Here is an 18,479-nt window from a genome sequence, read left to right on the forward strand (position 1 = left end):
GCTCGAATATTGTCATTTTAACATATTCGTTGTATTAGTGTAAATTTCAATCAAATGTAACTTTCTTTTGTTGATAATAGTATTTAAGAAGATATTGAATTAGTTGAAATTGTTTAGAAATGTCATTTTGTCTAAGAAATGGTAATTCTCTACATTACATTTTTTGTAAACATCTATAAGACTCGAGCTTTGTTTACATAACTATTAATTCTTACTCCTGTATCTAGCTTGTAACTTGACTTTAACATTTAATATTTTGGTGAATCATTTAAAATGCACCTATAAACCATTTTATACATAAAAAATAAAATATTTGATCTCAAATCGTGTCCAAGTCCCTTTAAATTTACATTGCATGTAAAATTACCGAACATATGTCATGTATGTATTGGACCCCCTTTCCCGGTAAACATAGATATCCCTCAGACCTGATTTTTTTTCTGGAGCCGCTCACAATATACTTATAATACCAGGCTTGAACAGAAGCCTCTAAAGCCCTTAGAAGCTAGCAGCCAATAGGAAAAAAATCTTCAAAGTGCTAAGAGTACTCGAACAGGACAGTTTACATTATTGCAAGGATTTCTTTCTTTGCTGAACTTTGCTCACAAAAATATCAAATCCTTTGTCCTAAAGTAGATTAGATTAATAATAAGAAATATACAGAGTTTAGAATTTTATTGATTCATGAGAGAAACATAAATTCCTATGTGACATGTGATATGAGGATTTCAGATGCTAAATAACATAGAAGTCCTGAGATCAACTTAAAAAAAACATATCAGATCTAACACAGAGGGACAAAACAACAGACAAAAGCCACTAGTCAATCAGCAGGTGAGCTGAAATCTCAACACAAATCGTTATGTAACGTATATAAACTAAGTAAAAACCATACCAGCAGCAGAGTTCTCTGTAGCACTGAAGTTTCTTTGAGGAAAACAAATGAATACATGAATTCATAATTCAAAAAAAAATTAAATATTTCGTTAATTAGAGTCTGACTGGACTGCAGGCATTTGCCAGATGGATTTATATGCTTTGGTATCCACGAGTATGGTGATAACAAAATGAGAATTTAAATTTGTGTAACTGGTAGAAAAAAGCTGACAGTGAAAAACATGATAAAATGTATAGCATCCCTCTGCTAACACATATTAACAATTTCCTACTTTGGAAAAGTAAATCTTTATTCAATTTGAAATATATGCGATTTCACTTTACCTTGTGGGACAAAACTTGACATATATTAAATCAAAAATTAATTTATCATATTTGGGGAGTTGTCTCTCTTTTCATAAGAACCAACCTTCCTTAAAAAATATTTTTAAATTAAAATATAAATCACATAATGAAATAAATGATTCTTTTACATTACAAAATATGGATGGAATTTTTCATTAAAAAAAAAATCAAAGCATGCATTAACTGCCTAAAGAACAAGGAGAAAAAAAATATCAGTGGCCAAGTTCTATCCGTCAATAAACGTATTCACTCCATGAAGCTTAGTTACAGTACATGAAACAGAGAACAATCTGTTCAAAGAAAAAGAGACTTCACAACATAATGCCATTGGATAATGCGTATCAATCAGGACTTGATATAAGGACCAGATCTATGCACCACACAGTTAATGTAACACCGTGCCGATGGAAAAAAATGACTAAATGCTAACAAGTTTAAAATGGAGTAGAAAAAAATGTATGAAAAAAAGTACGTATGTACAAAGTATAAAAACAACTATATGTACAAATATAGTATGAACAGTATTTACAATATAAGTAGACACACATATATATTGAGCACCTCTTTTACTTTGTAACAAAAAAAAAAAAAATGCAAGCTCTTTCTACTAATAAAAATATAGTACAAATCACACTTTATATCATTGATTATTTTGCAATCAATGCATTCAGTAAAGCCAGCTCGTACAGTTCTACTGTAAAACAAAATTGAAACTGACATGTCTCAATATAACCTTTCTTTAAAAAAATCAGAAAAAAATTTTCATGTACAATATCAATACTATTTACAAGTATGTACTGGTATATAATATAGACACAATTGGAAAATCAAATTTGTTTATAATAGTCAAAATAAAAATAAAATTTGGGAACATGTGAGAAAACATGTTTTGATTTTTCTTTATGCAAACTAAAGAATTAACATTAAGGAGAAATTGAATCTTTTAAGGTACACACGCACTGAACAAATAATACTGGGTTGTCAAGCAAGAAACGCAGAAGTACCTTAAATCAAAGAAACAATATCCTTTAACCATAAAACATAAAAATATCCTAATAGAGAAGATTAAATAAGTCACTCTTTAATTCACACATACATGTATATTGCCACTAATAAAGCGTAAGGATATATATAAAACTATTGACACTTCTTTGAACGTAAAACACAAGTTATGAACTTGGGACAACACTTACGTAACAAATAAAGATTTAAGAAATTCTTATAAACTAACATGGATATAGGTTGCAAAATCATTTGACGATACAAAATTATAAATTTACAGGGGGAAAAAAATCACAATCACAACCCTGATTCATAGCAGCATAAAAATTCAACACGTATTACGCCTTAAAAAAATTAATATTCAGTTTCTCAAGCCAAAAAAATTACAAAGCAACAGGCAGGCTTAAATAATGCAAAATTTGCAAAGGAAATAACTAAATTTTCATATTTCAACTAAAATTTCAAAATCGAGTTATTCCCCCTTTTCAAAAAGCATTTCCATAAATCAATGCTGTAGTGTTTAACCTGATGAGAAACAAAACATTAATTTTTTTTAGGCCTTACACTCACTGCCTCTATGAGAAAACAAAATTTCTCATTCATTTTCCATTTAGTTAAAAAGCATATCTGATAAAGTCAATGTATAAAATGACTGAATGAATATCATAAATACAACAATGATAATGAAATAAATGAACATATTTATAAGTATCAATAAAACACCTCATAAAGCTAATCTAATAGCTCTGTGTGCACAAGAGGCAGTATTGTACATGTATTTTCCCCTAGATTTAACACACAAACTTCTCTTCACCTTGAATTGTTTTCAACTGAGTTGGGAAATTGTAATCACAAGCAGTTTGAACAAGTTTCCATGGAAGACGGATTGTATAACTTGGTTTTGAAGACTGGATGACAATCCACTATGCTTTGAAACATCTGCAATGAAAGCAAGAAAAGAAAAATTACTAATAGATAAAAACCTATTAACTACCTGCAAATCATGAAAAGTCTTCATTTCTACATGTATTCTGGAGAAATAAATGTTTTTTTAGGAACAGATATAAGAGTTCACATTCTAGTACCACAAATTGTAAAGTTGTTTTATGAATCCGATATCACTGGTAATACCGGTAAGTATGCTGGTATCATGGAAAAATTGTCAGTAGAATTTTTATTGAAGAACAGAATGAGTTATCCTGTTTTAAAGATTATAAAAAAATAAAAATAAATTTTTTTTTATTTAGTATACATTTCTAAGCAGTGATCTGTGGAAAAGAACTTGACATGATGAAAATCAGATTTATAGTGTATGAATAGCAGAGATATCTGCAAGCATTTGACTTTTTTCTGTGTCAAACATTTTGGTATTAAAAATACATTTACAAAGCACTTAAGTGGATGCATGGTAACTAAATTATCCATTTGATCTAAGTTACTTATTTAACCTCAATTTAAAAATAATCATTTGTTAAAGGGACTTGGACACGATTTGACTTAAAATTTTCAAATTTTATTTTCCCATTTTCAATGTTTATACTGATAAATATAGAAGTTTACAATGCTATGTCAAAATTTGAAAGTCAAATATCAAGTTATAAGCAAGATACAGAGTTTATAATTCTTTGTTTTGTAAACAAAGCTCGAAAATGTCATTTTTTACAAATGTGTTGTATTGGTGTAAGTTTAATCAAATGTATATTTCTTTTGTTGAAAATAGTATTTATGAAAATATTGAATTAATTTAAATTGTTTTTTGCATGTCATTTTGTTTACGAAATGGTAATTCTCTACATTACATTTTTGTAAACAACTATAAGACTCGAGCTTTGTTTACATAACAACCAATTCTTACCTCTGTATCTCGCTTATAACTTGACTTAAACATTCAATATTTTGGTCAATCATTTAAAATGCACCAGTAACCATTTTATACTTAGAAAATACAAATAAAATTTTTGATCTCAAATCATGTTTAAGTCCCTTTAAGCTATAAACTACCGGTATTTTTAGAACAGAAAACTTCCGTATATATTTCCATATACCTCGTTTTCTTAATGAAATATATTTAGTCTAAACATGACTATCTAGCCCTCTTTCAGAAAAAACTTTAAAAATTGTTGCTTGTTTCAAACTTACTTGACAATGTCAGCAATGTCTGATACCCCTTCTTCCTCCTGGTCACCTTGGTAAGCTGGTCCATATTCCTGCTCTATTTGAGAGGAGTCCCCTTTGCTTTCTGCCGGAGTAGAGGCTCCCTCCTCCAAATTTTCAGAGAAAGAGGACATGGCTGATTTTTGGTTTTTCTCCAACAGATTATCAATCATGAATCCACGCCCCCCTCCCATAGACGGAGAAACATGGCTGGGGTGCATCATTGGGTTCTGATGAGGGGAGCTCATCATTGCTGGATTCATGCTAGAAAAACTGCTCTGGTCCTGCATAGAAGAGTGAATAGACGCTGGGTGCCCATTTATTCCATACTGATCCCTGTTGTAAGGGAAGCCCGGATAAGACATGGGTGCTCTCATTGGGTGTCCATGTGGAAGCATGGGCATACCTCTTGAGTCCATCATTCTGGGCGGCATCATACCAGGATGCATCATTCTTTGACTCATATCACTGAACTGTGGCGGCATGGGATGCTGACCCATCTGGCTGGAGGGAGGAATCATGGGTCTCTGACCCATATCTGGGCCCGGAATTTGATGACCCATCTCTGGCCCAAGTGGTCTCTGACCCACAGCACCCATTGGGGGTCGATGCATCATTTCTTTACCAGTCTGTCGACCACCTGTCTCAATTTCAACACCCTGTTTCATGCTGCCTTCACTCAAAATGGGTTTCTGTTTATCATCACTACTTGGATTTGACTTAGCTTCTTCCACAGGCTTTTTCTGTGTGTCATTTTCTGGAGGTCTTTTATGTTTATCATTGTCTTTTAACCGTTGCTTGTCTTCGGTGGACTGCACCTTTGGATCTGGAGGTCTACTGCTTGAGTCACTTGGTGGTTGGGATGGTTGCGGTGGTGGGGGTGCATGACTGACCGGATGACCTTGAATAGCTTCATTTCTACCAATATATGGAGAAGGCCTTACCCTGTTTTCATGGCCGGGCATCATGGGTCTTTGCAAGTTTTCAGGGACACCAGCAGGATGCATTTGTCTCTGATCCATTTCTCCATTGGGGGGAATAGGAAATGGAAACTTTGGAGCATCTATTTGCGGAGATGATCCAGGAGATTTGGAAGATTCATTCTCTGCTGCTGCATCTTTCTTCTTTTTGCTTTTGCTGCCTTTAGGTCTGCCCCTCTTTGATCCAGCTTTGGGAGCATCAGAAGCCGGAGGAGTTGTGCTTTGACTGGAATTACTTAAAGCTGGTGTTTGTCCTGGATAAGAGGGTGGCATCCCTTTACTTGGTACATTAAATCCAACTGATTGGGAACTCGAAGAAGAAGGTGGCATGTTTTGCATCATCATATTTGAAGGCATGTGTTGTCCTTGAGTATTGGATAACATCCCTGCATTCTGACTGGCTGAACTCTGTGGTATGCTGTGAGGTGATTGCTGAATTGGGGGCATGTTGTGTCTTGGCATACCCATATTCATGGAATTCGGTGGACCGCCTGGTCTTGGTATTTGCTGTGAGGGGCCCTGGTATCCAGGAACTACCATCTGTCCTAGTGACGTCAATGGTCCTCCTGGGGAAGAGCTTACAGGATCCATTTGTCCAGGACCTTCCATTCTTGACGGAACCGAACCATGCATTCTCATCTGATTCTGAAAGTTCATGGCTTGAGGTCCAGGTGGAAGATTTCCATACTGAGAATATGGGTTGTTGGAGTTGTTTAGCATCCTTGGATGTGGTCCTCTGTAGTCCATTGGCATCCTGTTCTGATGCATTCTGGGATCAAATTGCATCGGCGTGCCCTGGGATGACGGAACTGGGGGTGGGCTGTTAGGAAAATTCTGGGGATCTCCTGGACGGGGCCCATGCTGGGGGGAGGGGTAGGACATGCGAGGATTCATCTGACTGTGAGGTGGGGCTTGACTGTGTGATGGACTCATCATCTGATGGGGTGGACTGGCCATTCGGTTCTGTCCAGGGAATGGAGGGGGGCTTGAAATCCCCTGGGGTGGACTTGATATGTGTCTCTGATTGTGACTGTGAGGATGATTGGGAGGGGTAGGTAAATGAGGGGGACTCTTCATTGGGCCGGGCTGGGGCTGGAAAACTGGTTTATCCATTCCCGAATAAGGAAGTCTTTGGTTTGGGAACTGCTGTGGTGGATGGAATCCCACGTTCTGAGGTCCTTGAGGTACATTGGAGAAATTTGAATACATGTTATGCTGCTGAGGAGGGACATTTTGATGTACAGCTTGATCTTCAAATCCTCTGTTCATAGGAATACTAGAATTCTCACTGGTAACTACATTTGATGGATTTGGAGGTGCAGCACTAATGTCTGGTACGTTCAATTCAGCCTTTGTATCCATCTTTTCTTTGTCACTTTTCACAACAAGACTATCAGCCGAGGGCTCTTCAGTCTTTTCCTCTGTTTTATCTTCTGCTACACTTTTTTCTATGTCTTTCTCCTCTAGTTTACTGTTTTTGTCTTCAGGTTCATATTCATCCGTCCCTGAAGATTCATCTCGGATTACATTCTTCTTCTTCTTCTTCACAGCCTCTTCTTCCCCCTCTTCACTTTCTGACCCTGTTTCATCACTGGACGCACTCTCACTACTAGAAACTTTCTTCTTTTTCTTGCTGCTCTTTCCTCCATCTTCACTCTCAGTTTCAGACATCATTAACGACTTAAAATCGATCTTTTTCACATTCCTTCTGGATCGTCTATTGCGTTCATCCTCTGAATCACTTTCACTTTCCTCTACTTTCTTTTTCGCCTTTTTCTTCGAAGAGGACTTGGATTTCTTTTTCACAACGGACCCTTCACTTTCTTGCTCTGTTTCCGATGAAGTTTCCAGTTTCTTTTTCTTCTTTGCAATTTCCATTTTCTTTTTGCTCTTCTTGTTTTTGGAGTCGCTGTCCTCAGAACACAGGTCATCGCTGTCAAAGCTTTCCTCCTCTGTCTCCTCAGTCTCAGCTTCCTCCTCGCTCGATGGATCGCGGTACGTCACTCTCTTACGAGCAGATCTCCTCGCTGTTCGCCTATTCTCCTCACTGTCTTCATCTTCATCAACCACTACAATAAAATACAGAATAAATTTTAAAATACTGAAACAATTTATCTTTCAAACATTTTTCTCTTAAAGGGAAATCATTAGAATTAGTAGTGGCTCAATTTTCAAGGATTTAAGAGGTATCTCTCAACCACAATTTTACCTCCTAAACAAATTTTGAAACAAAGACTTTATTTATTATATAAGCAAATGAATCCACTAAAAGAACATCTAAAAAATAAAAATAAAAATAAAGACAAGTTCATAGCATATAAATATCTAGAAGAGTGCAATTTAAATGATAACTACAACTGGTTTTAATAAATGCACTTAATAAACAATAAAAAAGAAGAAGTATTATTCTAAATGTTTTTTAATAGCTTACCAAAGTCTTTAAATATGGAGTGGCGTCCTCTTTTCCGAGAACTTCTCCTGGTTGGTTTTCGAGTTGACCTTCGACCTGACCTCCAGCCCTCTCCATCTTCGCTGTAGTCGGATATCTCTTCCTCATCTTCAGTATCTTCCTGATCTTCTTCAGGAACTTCAGAAACAGTCTCACTAAAACAAACAATGAGAGTCAATTGAATGAAGAAAGTGGCATTGACACAGACACCTACTTGTACATCTGATGTAATCTGGAGAAGATCATGACTTACTCAGATAAATGGAACTCTTCGCTTTCCTCTCCCTGATCATCATCATCATCACTGTCCAATGTTGTCAGACGGCGAGTTCGCTTTTTCCTGTTAACTACTGGTGGTGGTTTATCTAATTTTTCTTCGTCAGAAGGTATGTATTCCCGACCCTCAGCTTCATAGATGTTGGCCATGTCTTTGCCCCTACTTCGTCCTTTAACAAAAAATTCAAAGAAATGTTTAGGCTCTTCTTAATATATTCTTTTCATACTTATTTTTGTCAAAATCATTTAAACTTGATTAGGTTGAGCTTTTAAACCAAAATATCCTATTAAAGTGTTCATTTCATATGTAACATGTCCATTTACATTTATATTCCAACTTAAGTAAATTTTTTGCTCTGTTTAACAATTTTCTTTTTTTTTTTACTGATTCTGTTTCCCCATTGTATACTGTAGACTCCTTATTTTATGCGAGTACTGAATTATATTATTATAATTTTCTTTTGTCTGTCATTTGATTTCATTTTGACTGTATGCCAACATGGTGATGTCAATAAACCATTGAAATTGAAATTAATTCCACCATTAACCCATTTTCCACGAATTCGCGAGAACATAAAATCACGAATGCCCAATTTTAATCATAATTTCATGTAGTTTACATAATATGTCAATCAAATAAAAGTGAGATTTTAAATTTCGCAAGATTTGCTTCTCACGATTTTAAGTAGACATTAATTCCTCGCTCTTAATTAAGAAACTACAGTTACCAATTCCTAGCTCTATTTCATATAATTACCATAATTATGTTTCTTATACTCCTTGACCTCCTCGACCTCCTGTTTGATGGCCTTGTCAATCATGTCGTCAAAGTCCTCAAACTTGTAGCTGATCGTGTTTCTCTGCCGACACGTACGCTTGATGTATTTACTCTTCCTGGGCTTAGGGTTAAAACTCTTCTGGCTTTCTTCGCTCTCATATTCTTCTTCATCAGGAGCTATGTTTTCTTTCTTTTCCTTGTATTCCTTAAATTATTTTTTTTAACATACTCATTAAATTACATTTATATTTTTGATTTTATAAGAAATGACCTCAAACAATATGTTATATACATGATCCAGCAATGATGATAAAAATCAAAATAGTGAAACTACTTAAGGTGGCTCACTACACCTTGAAATATTTCCTCAAATCAGCAGAAAATTACTTGATTATGATAGATATCATAATGGATAAGAGGTATTTAAGTCAAACAGGCAAAAAAATGTATAATTTTGGATGAAAAATTACATTTTTGAAAATTTAATTCAATTAACATGAACAAAAGCTCCAGGCGGATTCGAACTCATGATCTGCGGTTCAGAAGCCAAATACTTTAACTACTGAGCTATGACGATATACAACCTAACAGAACGATATAATCAGTTTAACAAAACATTTAAATCGCCATCTTGTGACGTAGTGTCTTAAAAAGTATGTCTGGATGTAGTGAAGTACCTTAAGGGAGATGATCTTTTTGTATGTTTTTGTTTGACATGTTATGCATTGCTTTCATTAAATAGCAGAAACAATCTTCTCATTTTTTTCAAAGACTGAACTATTTTTTATTGGGCATTCATTAATCTAATACACAAGTGCATAGGTCCACATCACATCCGAAGTGAGTGATTGCAAAGAGGAGTTGATTAAAAAATTTGACTGCTAAAATTATTTTTCAAGTTGAAGCGCTCATATGCAAGAGACAAGTCAATCAAATTCAAGGTATACAAAAAGTCTTGCATCACATACCTCTTTGAGAATGTTATCCAAGCTAATTCCAACATATGCCAATCTCTGCTTCCTTTAAGAAAGAAATCAAATTATAAAGTTCACTCCTCTTTTAAATCTTAGATATACAATAAAGTCACAAGTTCTGTATTAAAACAATAAATTTTTTTTAAATTCCGGAATAAATACCTCTTGATGATTCTTTCATGCTTTTTAAGGTTTGTATCCAAATCTTTCAAATTTTCTTGTAGCCTTGACACCAAGGATTTCTGTAAACATTGAATATGTGAAATTTATGATGTGTTGAACGCACGTCATCAAATCCTGTGAAGTCTGAAAGGCTTTTCCCAAGGTTTGATCACCAACCAAGTTCATATCTCGGTGAACTTTATAACATTGCTGTTTATTTCTAATATACATGTACATGTATTTACGTATGAGAAAGTCAAATCACCCAGAGTTATGAATATAGCCAAGAACTTAAGTTTTCAATAATGCAACCGTAATTATAACACCTTAAGCACATGCGATGATCACTGTGAGCAGACGTATAAAACATGACCTTTTGACCCATTTAAAGTTCACACAGATACGAATGCTTTATCGCTGTTTTGTAGAATCATATAGGGAAATAATTTTGCAAATTTAAATATTCATTAAGAAAATGCCTCTGACCCCCAGATAAAAGATATAAATGGTGGCTCACGTGTTCACAGGGTGGGCAGTACCAGTCTCCGTCGGGGATGATCATCAGAGGGGGGCGGAGACAGGCTGTGTGGAACGCCGCATCACACTTGTCACACAGCAGCAACTAAAACATAAGAACGGACATTAAATTTATATGTGGAATGCCTCTAGACTTTATTTTAAGTTTAAGCTGTCAAAAACTATGTAAACTTAACAATTACAAGGGACTTTAATGCCCGGTTTGTGATTTTGAGAAATGTTCCTGATGACAAGGCTTGTAATAGAGAAACAAGTTCTGTTTTGATACTCCTAGTTTGAAAGGCAATCTGATCAAAGTAAATCTATTAATATCACACAAAAATCCCTTTTATGTTATATTTACTTACCTGGTAAAAAAAAAAATTACAAACTTTGACTTATTGGACAAAGAGTTTGATATCGCAACAATTGTTAGGTGAAGTATATATAGATATCAGAAAGTGATATTTACAAAATAATACAAGTACTTCAGTATCTACATATAAATACCAGAAAGTGATACTTACAAAATAACACTTCAGAATCCTCATGTAATAAATTTTACTTCCTGAACATCTGATTGACAATGTATATGAACATACACTGTATACATGTAAATATAAGGATCAGGGCATACAGTTACAGAAATAAGTTTTACATGTTGTAGATGGAAATCTTAATCAGTAATTACCCATTCTGGTTGGTGGGTTTTCTGACATTTACAGCAGGGTGTGTCATTTGGAATCTCCTCCTCTGCTTTATCCTCCTCTAACTGGCCTACAAACCAGGAGAAAAAACTTACAACAAATAAACACAAAAAAAGACTACTTCGGTATGTAACTGGCGAAACAACAAAGCAACACAATCTTGACCCTCTTAACAACTATTTATTTTACTGACAAGTACTCTATATTAAAAATAATCTAGATAAACTCCCAATATGAACTCTGCTAAATAACTTTTTTGTAGTTGAAAACAAATTTTGTCGGTAAGAAAATTGAGTAATCTCACGTTTGCGAGCCTCCTGTCTTTGAGCATTGCGTCCTTTGGTGGGAGTGAATTCATCGTCGGACGTTTCCTCCTCGGAGCCCACCTCAAACTCGGTGTCCACATTGTCCTCCTCAAAACTGGAAGGCTCCGGGGTCGGGTCCTTCTTCTTCCTCATATTCCTCACCCTGGCACTCCTCCTCCTGCCCTGATCATCCTCATCGCTTGCAGCCTCCTCCTCAGTCTTCGCTTTGGCGTTTTTTGCCGTTTGTGAATTCTTCAGAGGTAGGTCATCATCACTGGAACCCTGCTCTTCTTGTTTCTTGGTCTTTTTGGTTGGTGGTTTTGATTTCTTGGAGCTTCCTTTCTTTGTTGTTTCTGGACCCTCCTCCTCATCTTCGCTTTCACTTGGTTTTTCTGCAATGTTTCTCCTCTTTGACTTTGTTTTCTTTGGACTTTCTTCTTCCTCCTCATCATCACTGGAGACTTTCTTTTTCTGAATTTTTGACATATTTCACATAAAACAAAGTCTAAAAACTGGCTATCATAATATAAATTTATGTTTGAAAAACTTTTATACTGTTTAAACTGTTTAAAAATTTTCCAAACTTAAAAGCAGCAAAATCACATTTATCCTGGGTTCCTATTTCTAACAGAAAATCTGCCATGCATCAACTGGCACTTATTTTTGTGATAATTTTAATTTTATGTAGTGTGCTTGAGAAGTACATTACCTTGACTGGCCTGGTACTTTTTCTGGAAGGTGTAGATGATTCTGTCCGTTTCTTGGCTGAATCCCCCGACTTGTTCCCGATCTTACTCAGCGGAATGTCATCGCTATCCGACGAGGAATCCACTTTTTTGGGGGTCCTTCGTTTCCCTCTTGGAATTATTTTCTTCCCGTCCTTCGCTTTCTTTGAGTTAGGTTCCACGGGGGAATCTTCGGCAGATTCGTCGAACTCAATCCCCCTTTTACGCCCTTTCAGATTCTGTTTTTTCGTTTTCAGAGCACTCTGTTTTGCAGTGTCTGGATCCTTTTCCTGCTGGACTTCATTCGCTGGAGATTCTTGTTTGGCTTTCTCTAGTGTCTTTTCTGATTCTATCTTACTTTCCTCATTCTTTTCTTCCTTCATTTCCTCTTGATCATTCTTGGCTTGACCCTTATTAACATCATTTTCTTGATTTTCATTAGCATCATTTAATGAAATTGAAGCATCTTTGTCCGTATCATCTACTTTTGCATCATCAATGATTTTCTTTGAAGGAGCATTCTGCAGATCTTTCCCTTCAGCCTTTTCTTCATTTTCAATTCCTGTACCAGTTTTAGACACATTTACCTGTTGATTTTCATCAACTTTACTACTTAGAGCATCAACTTTTTTATCCTGTTCACTAGAATGTAATATTTCTTCCGTTTTCTCAGCTTTTTCTGTGGAACCTTTCTCGATATTTTCATTTTCTGAATGTTTCGAGTCAACAGTATCTTCTACTTTCAAATCTTCCTTCTCTTTCAAACATTTCTCGTCAGAGTCATTAGTAGAATCTACGGCAGATTCGTTTTTTAAATCTTTAACCTCTTCATTGGAAACTTTTAAAGAACTATCAGAATTGGTTTCTTTATCTATAAGATCTGATGATTTTATTTTAGACTCACTTTCCTCCATTGAACTAATTTCCTTATCATTATTTGTAGAACTCCTTGCTTCAACTTCACTCTCCTTACTCTTAGTAGAAATTCCCTCCTCGTCTTGTGAATCTGTTTTACCTTCTTTGGGTGTTTTGTCTAAATTGTCTTCATTATGACTACTGACTTCTACTTTTGAGTCTTTCACAACTGCATCACCAAGAGGTTTTTCTTCACCGACAGAAGTTCTTTCATTAGAACTAGTTTCCTGTGATTGTATTTTATCATCAGACTTCTCCTTATCAGTATGTGAAATTTCTTCAGTAGAAACACTTTTAACATTTCCATCTGTCTCACATGGTTTAATAGAATTAAAGGTATTAATGGATTTACTTTCATCATTGCTGACAGTACTTTTCTCCGGATCCACCTCTTTATTTTCAACTTGCTCTTCAGATTTTACAGTATCAGATTCCGCACTTTCAGATTTGGTCTCCGACACATCTAAGGTTTGAGATTTTGCTGACTCCTTATGGTCTATAACTTTCTCAGGACGTTCTGATCTGTTGATATTTTCCTCCACTTTTTCTGTACTTTCTTCCGTGAAAATGTCCTGCGTTTTGGAAACATTTTCCCCAATCTTTTCTGTTTCTCCTTTTGTTGAAATATTTTCTTTTGAAATATTTTCTTCCATTTTATCGATCTCTTCCTCTTTAGAAATGTTGTCTGATTCGGAAACATTTTCCTCTGTTTTAACAGTCTCGTCTTCCATGGAAGTACCATCCTCTGCTTTGATCTCTTTTACTTCCTCGGAGGAATCTTTATCATGCTGTGGATTTTTTTCCTCGTCTGCTATATCCTTCATATCCACTTCAAAAGGAGGGTCCTCTCCAGTTTTTCTGTCCTCTCCTAATGACTCTCCCACTCTCGTTTCACTCGGCAAACCTTCCTTATCTTTCAGATTATCTTCCGTTTTCGAGGAATCATCCATTTTTACCTCTGTGGATTCTTCTTTCCTTTCTTTGGAAGATTCTTGTTTTATGCTGACACCATCTTCCACTTTAACCGAATCTTTGACATTTTCTTCCTGCATACTTTCTTCCTTTACTGCTGTGGTCTCTTCCTTATTTGTTGTGGTTTCTTCCAAACTCACTGAACATTCTTCTTTGACCTCTGCTTTCACTTCTTTGACCTCCACTTTCACTTCTTTGACCTCCACTTTCACATTCTGATCTTTGTCCCTTTTTTCACACTTGATGACATCGACATTTTTCTTGTCATCTGCACCATCTTCCTTGTCTTCTGTTCCTCCGTCAACTTCATCCATTTTATCTGGTTCTTTCTTCAGGTTGGAGAATCCAGTCGTGTCTTTGCCAGAGTCTTCATCGTCACTCAGCTCCTTCTTGACGTCACCGTTTGTGTTTTCTGTCAATGAGACTGCTCATTGTAAAGAAAATTGTCAACTATTAAAAATAATAATGTACAGCGTACTTGACATCCAAAGTGTACTGAATATCTGCTATGATTTTCACTACATTTTTACAGGTGTTTGAGAACCCCCCTCCCCACCCCCCAAAAATGTTTTATCCAGACACCTGGGCCACAAAGCAATTGTGATTCTTTTTTAGTTTCCTTCACTGATTTTCATTAACAGTGATATCAACTGATTCAAATTAAAAATATTCAAAATAATAAAGCACTGCTTAATTTTATCAAGAATGAATTTTTTGTCTAATTATGATCATTATGAAGATTTTTTTTATTAGCTGGAAAACAATAAACATGTAACAGGATTTACTGTCCAATACTGCGCTATGGATTAACATTGGCAAATAATGAAATTTATTCCTCAAAATTTGATTTTCTGTCTTTAAGATCAGGAAATAAGAAAATTTGTTCTCAGAGAGATATATAATTGTACAAAAATTTATCTTAATAATATAAGGACATACGATTTAATATTACTCGCACGCCGAAAGTATTGTGACCTAGCCGGGCCAAATATGTTAACTATAGAAACTATAGATTTTGGAGAGGTTTTAAATGGGCTTTCCATGTTACCTTTATCCTTTTGAATACTCAATGAATGTTTAAATTACAACAGAAAAAAAAACTTGACGAGCTAACAAAATTGCTAGTTGTGATACAATTATTAGTTAGTTGTATTAAATGATGGCTATTGTGTAAGAGGACTGTGAACTCACCCGATTCTGACTCAGTCTCCTCTTTAACATCGTTGTTCTGGATTTGGTTCTCCAATGTTCCAATCAGCTGGGCGAGTTCATTCCTGCTCCTGTAATTTACGAGATTTTAATATATGAATAAGTAATCATATACGATATATATATTTATTGTAAGATCTAGAAAATGTGTTATTATGCAGAAAAGTTGCAAGAAGCTATATTTCCTATCAATATTTTCCTTTTAGTAATAAAATGACCAAATGTGAAATTAAAACTTTGGATAAAGATTATAAATCTAAATCATATTTTAAAAAACCACATGCAGTCTTATTCAGATTTTTCCAGTTGAAATCTTAATTTTTTATTTGCTTGATTCTTATATCAAAAAATTGTTTATAAATTTGTCATAATAAAATAACACAAACTCCAGTAAAAGTTCATCAATAATGAAAAGAAAACATGAATTTAAAGTATAAATTACAAAAATACAAGTTTGGTACCAAATATCCTATCCCCCCCCCCCTGAAAAAAAATCATTTTGTACTTATGAGTTGTACGTACTTGCAGACAACTTCCCAAGTCTCTGCATCCACATCATCTTGGTCCTCTCTGTACACTCGCACATTGAATTCTTTATCCTACAATGTATAATGTTAATACTTTTCCTTTCATCTTCTTTTAAAAACATAACAGAATAAAATCAAGGTCATTGAAAAACATATGATCATGAACTCATTTTGACAGAAAACATACTGTGTATTATTAAAACACAATTACAAAAGTCAGGAAACATTTTTAGAGGAAAATGTTCAACTTTTTTTTTTTTTGGGGGGGGGGGGGGGATCTCATCCAGCTTGGAAGAGGGATGTAATGCAAAATGTATCTCATGATTGAACATTTGTCAACTTTGGTTAAAAATGTTATATCTAAGGAAGGAGTAAACAATTCAAAAAATTTATTTATTCAGGATGTAAAAAACCATCAGTCTGTGAAATGCAAACATGAGAAAAAAAATCTGAAGACCATTGTTAATCAGAAAAATTTGGGACAGCTACACTGTCACTAAAATGGGATGCTTACAATGAGGTACCAATAGGCTAGTCCGTTTTTGTCTCGACCAAGAGGCTCAAACCTCATGTCTTCTGCTGGCTTGGCATTTATCTGCTCTTTGAACTTGGAGTTGAAGTCAAACTGTTTCTCAAGCAGATTCTGCAAGATAATAAATTCTGAAAGTTTTCATTGTGGTTTGGTTTAATAATTCAATCTACTCTGGTTTCAATACACAGACTGTACCATTCCATTGAGAAAAAAACCATGCAAGGCCTGTTGAATTCTTTGATTATAATCTAAACATTGACTAAATACATAGGATTATAAAGCTTACCTTTAGAATTGTAAGTTTAGTGGTTATTTTGCAGTGCTTGTATCCAAACCTCTCCACTTCCCACGCATCTACACTTGAGTAGGTGTGTATGAACTAAAACAGGAAAAATAATAAATATCAAATTTTGTAATGAAAAAAAAAGGATATGCACTTTTTTGTTTGGAACTTTGCATTATAAGCTTTATCAAATGGCACCTTTTAAATATTAACAATAAATATGGAAATTTTTTTTTTAACTTTATCTACGAGTCGTATTAAATTGGAATTTGTACCTTGATTACATAGCGTTCCCATCGCTCTGTAGAAACGGAACTTTTCCCCATCCGTCTAAGAAGTTTAACATGCAGGTCTACCAGGAAAGAGGGGACTACAACAACAAAAAAATGTACAACAATTTTCATTATTAACAATATTGAACAAATATCACATAAAATATAATTATTTGAAAAATATTAGATATCAATGCCTAAAAAAAAATAATTAAATATAAGGTAAGAATTTGATCCCTTTTCATTTAAAGGCTAGTCAGTGCTGTGAATAAAAATTATAAATATAGAAATTATGATTTGGAAATTATGTTTGGTATATTCCTTATCACTATTTGGTAGTGTAGGGATGCATAACAACAGCATGTTAGAGATCAATTCATAACACAAAGTTTTTAAAATCAAATATAACACAATATATTGGCTAATATCTAGAAATTCAGAAAGAAAAATATTCTTATTTCTATACTATATATTTCATAATAATCATTTTAATTTTATAATACGAAGCACTTATTATACAAAGACAAGCTGAAAGCAACTTTCAGCAACAATTGGTACTGAGCATGTTTTAAATGATTAAAGAAATTTTAAACACAATACTCAACTAGATAAATTGCTCAGCATGTATAGCTTTGATCAATGACAACCATGATATCACAATGCATCTATCATTTTCCCCAAAAATTATCCTTTCAAAAATAAATCATATTTCAACCATTCTTTTATGTCGTTTGCCTGATTCATTATCTAGTTGGATCTGTTTTGATACCTAACAAAAAGATGTAATTTTAGCTTTTTTCATCATTTTATTTAATGAAGGCAGGTTGAATTTATTCTTAAATGAAGTGTAATAACTTTAAACATTTTATATGCACTATGCATTTTAATAAAATGCATGACATCTTACATGTTTTAAACCATTTTACATACACTATGCACAATGTTTGTAATATCATTTTTTCATGTTTGTGCAATTTATGTGCACAAAAATTACAAATATGAAAATGCATTTACCAACATATACTTTTTATACCACAATGCTACTGTCAGAAATATACAATGATCTTCCTACAACATCATAACAAAAAATAAACAAAGATAATTTGTTTTGCATGAGGTAAATTATAAAATAGCGCCCAATTCCACACACCATGCTTCGTGTCTTCAAGCCATGTTTGTAAATCTGTGTAGGATATATCTCCAAGGCCTATCATTTCACCATAACGGTCCAAAAAATTACAAATAACTGCAAAGTTTGGGTCATTGAGACAATCATTTTCTGACGCCGCCGCCATCTTGATCGATATGCTAATAGCTTTTTTCGGAATACCTCGGTGTTTTCCTTTAATTTATAACAGAGGCACTAAATTCTCCCGAAAAAAACTTTCGATCCCGACATCATTATATAGTATCTTGTGTATATATATTTTTAATTTTACTACTTGCTCACATATATTTTATGATATGCATATTTCATAAAAGCTACACATCCATTAAAA

At 34.4% G+C, this 18,479-nt stretch overlaps 1 protein-coding gene across 2 annotated transcripts; it reads right to left on the bottom strand.

Annotated features, from left to right (window-relative positions):
* Positions 1–660: 660 nt before the first annotated feature.
* On the bottom strand, positions 661–18,292 carry LOC105335862 (remodeling and spacing factor 1). Of its 2 annotated transcripts, none has more exons than XM_011439992.4 (17): positions 18,131–18,292; positions 16,984–17,078; positions 16,712–16,804; positions 16,408–16,536; positions 15,889–15,965; positions 15,349–15,437; positions 12,255–14,569; positions 11,545–12,016; positions 11,225–11,310; positions 10,535–10,639; positions 10,018–10,097; positions 9,850–9,901; positions 8,861–9,086; positions 8,081–8,273; positions 7,810–7,982; positions 4,384–7,447; positions 661–3,183 (listed from the first exon to the last, which is right to left on the bottom strand). In XM_011439992.4, the coding sequence occupies exons 1-17, from the start codon at positions 18,273–18,275 to the stop codon at positions 3,168–3,170; spliced, it is 7,410 nt and encodes a 2,469-aa protein (XP_011438294.3). In that variant the 5' UTR covers positions 18,276–18,292; the 3' UTR covers positions 661–3,167. The 2 variants fall into 2 exon arrangements, with proteins under 2 accessions (XP_011438294.3, XP_011438293.3); XM_011439991.4 differs by having other exon boundaries at positions 12,255–14,581.
* Between the last annotated feature and the right edge of the window lie 187 nt (positions 18,293–18,479).

This window comes from Magallana gigas, chromosome 8 (assembly GCF_963853765.1).
Source record: "Magallana gigas chromosome 8, xbMagGiga1.1, whole genome shotgun sequence".
Lineage (NCBI taxonomy): Eukaryota > Metazoa > Mollusca > Bivalvia > Ostreida > Ostreidae > Magallana > Magallana gigas.

Excerpts from the sequence above, each read along its gene's own strand:
- LOC105335862 (XM_011439991.4), bottom strand. The coding sequence starts at position 18,275 with ATGGCGGCGGCGTCAGAAAATGATTGTCTCAATGACCCAAACTTTGCA. Across the intron at positions 15,966-16,407 it reads TAGCCTATTGGTACCTCATT|GATAAAGAATTCAATGTGCG; the intron begins GTAAGCATCCCA and ends TATACATTGTAG. Across the intron at positions 7,983-8,080 it reads GAAGAGTTCCATTTATCTGA|TGAGACTGTTTCTGAAGTTC; the intron begins GTAAGTCATGAT and ends TGTTTGTTTTAG.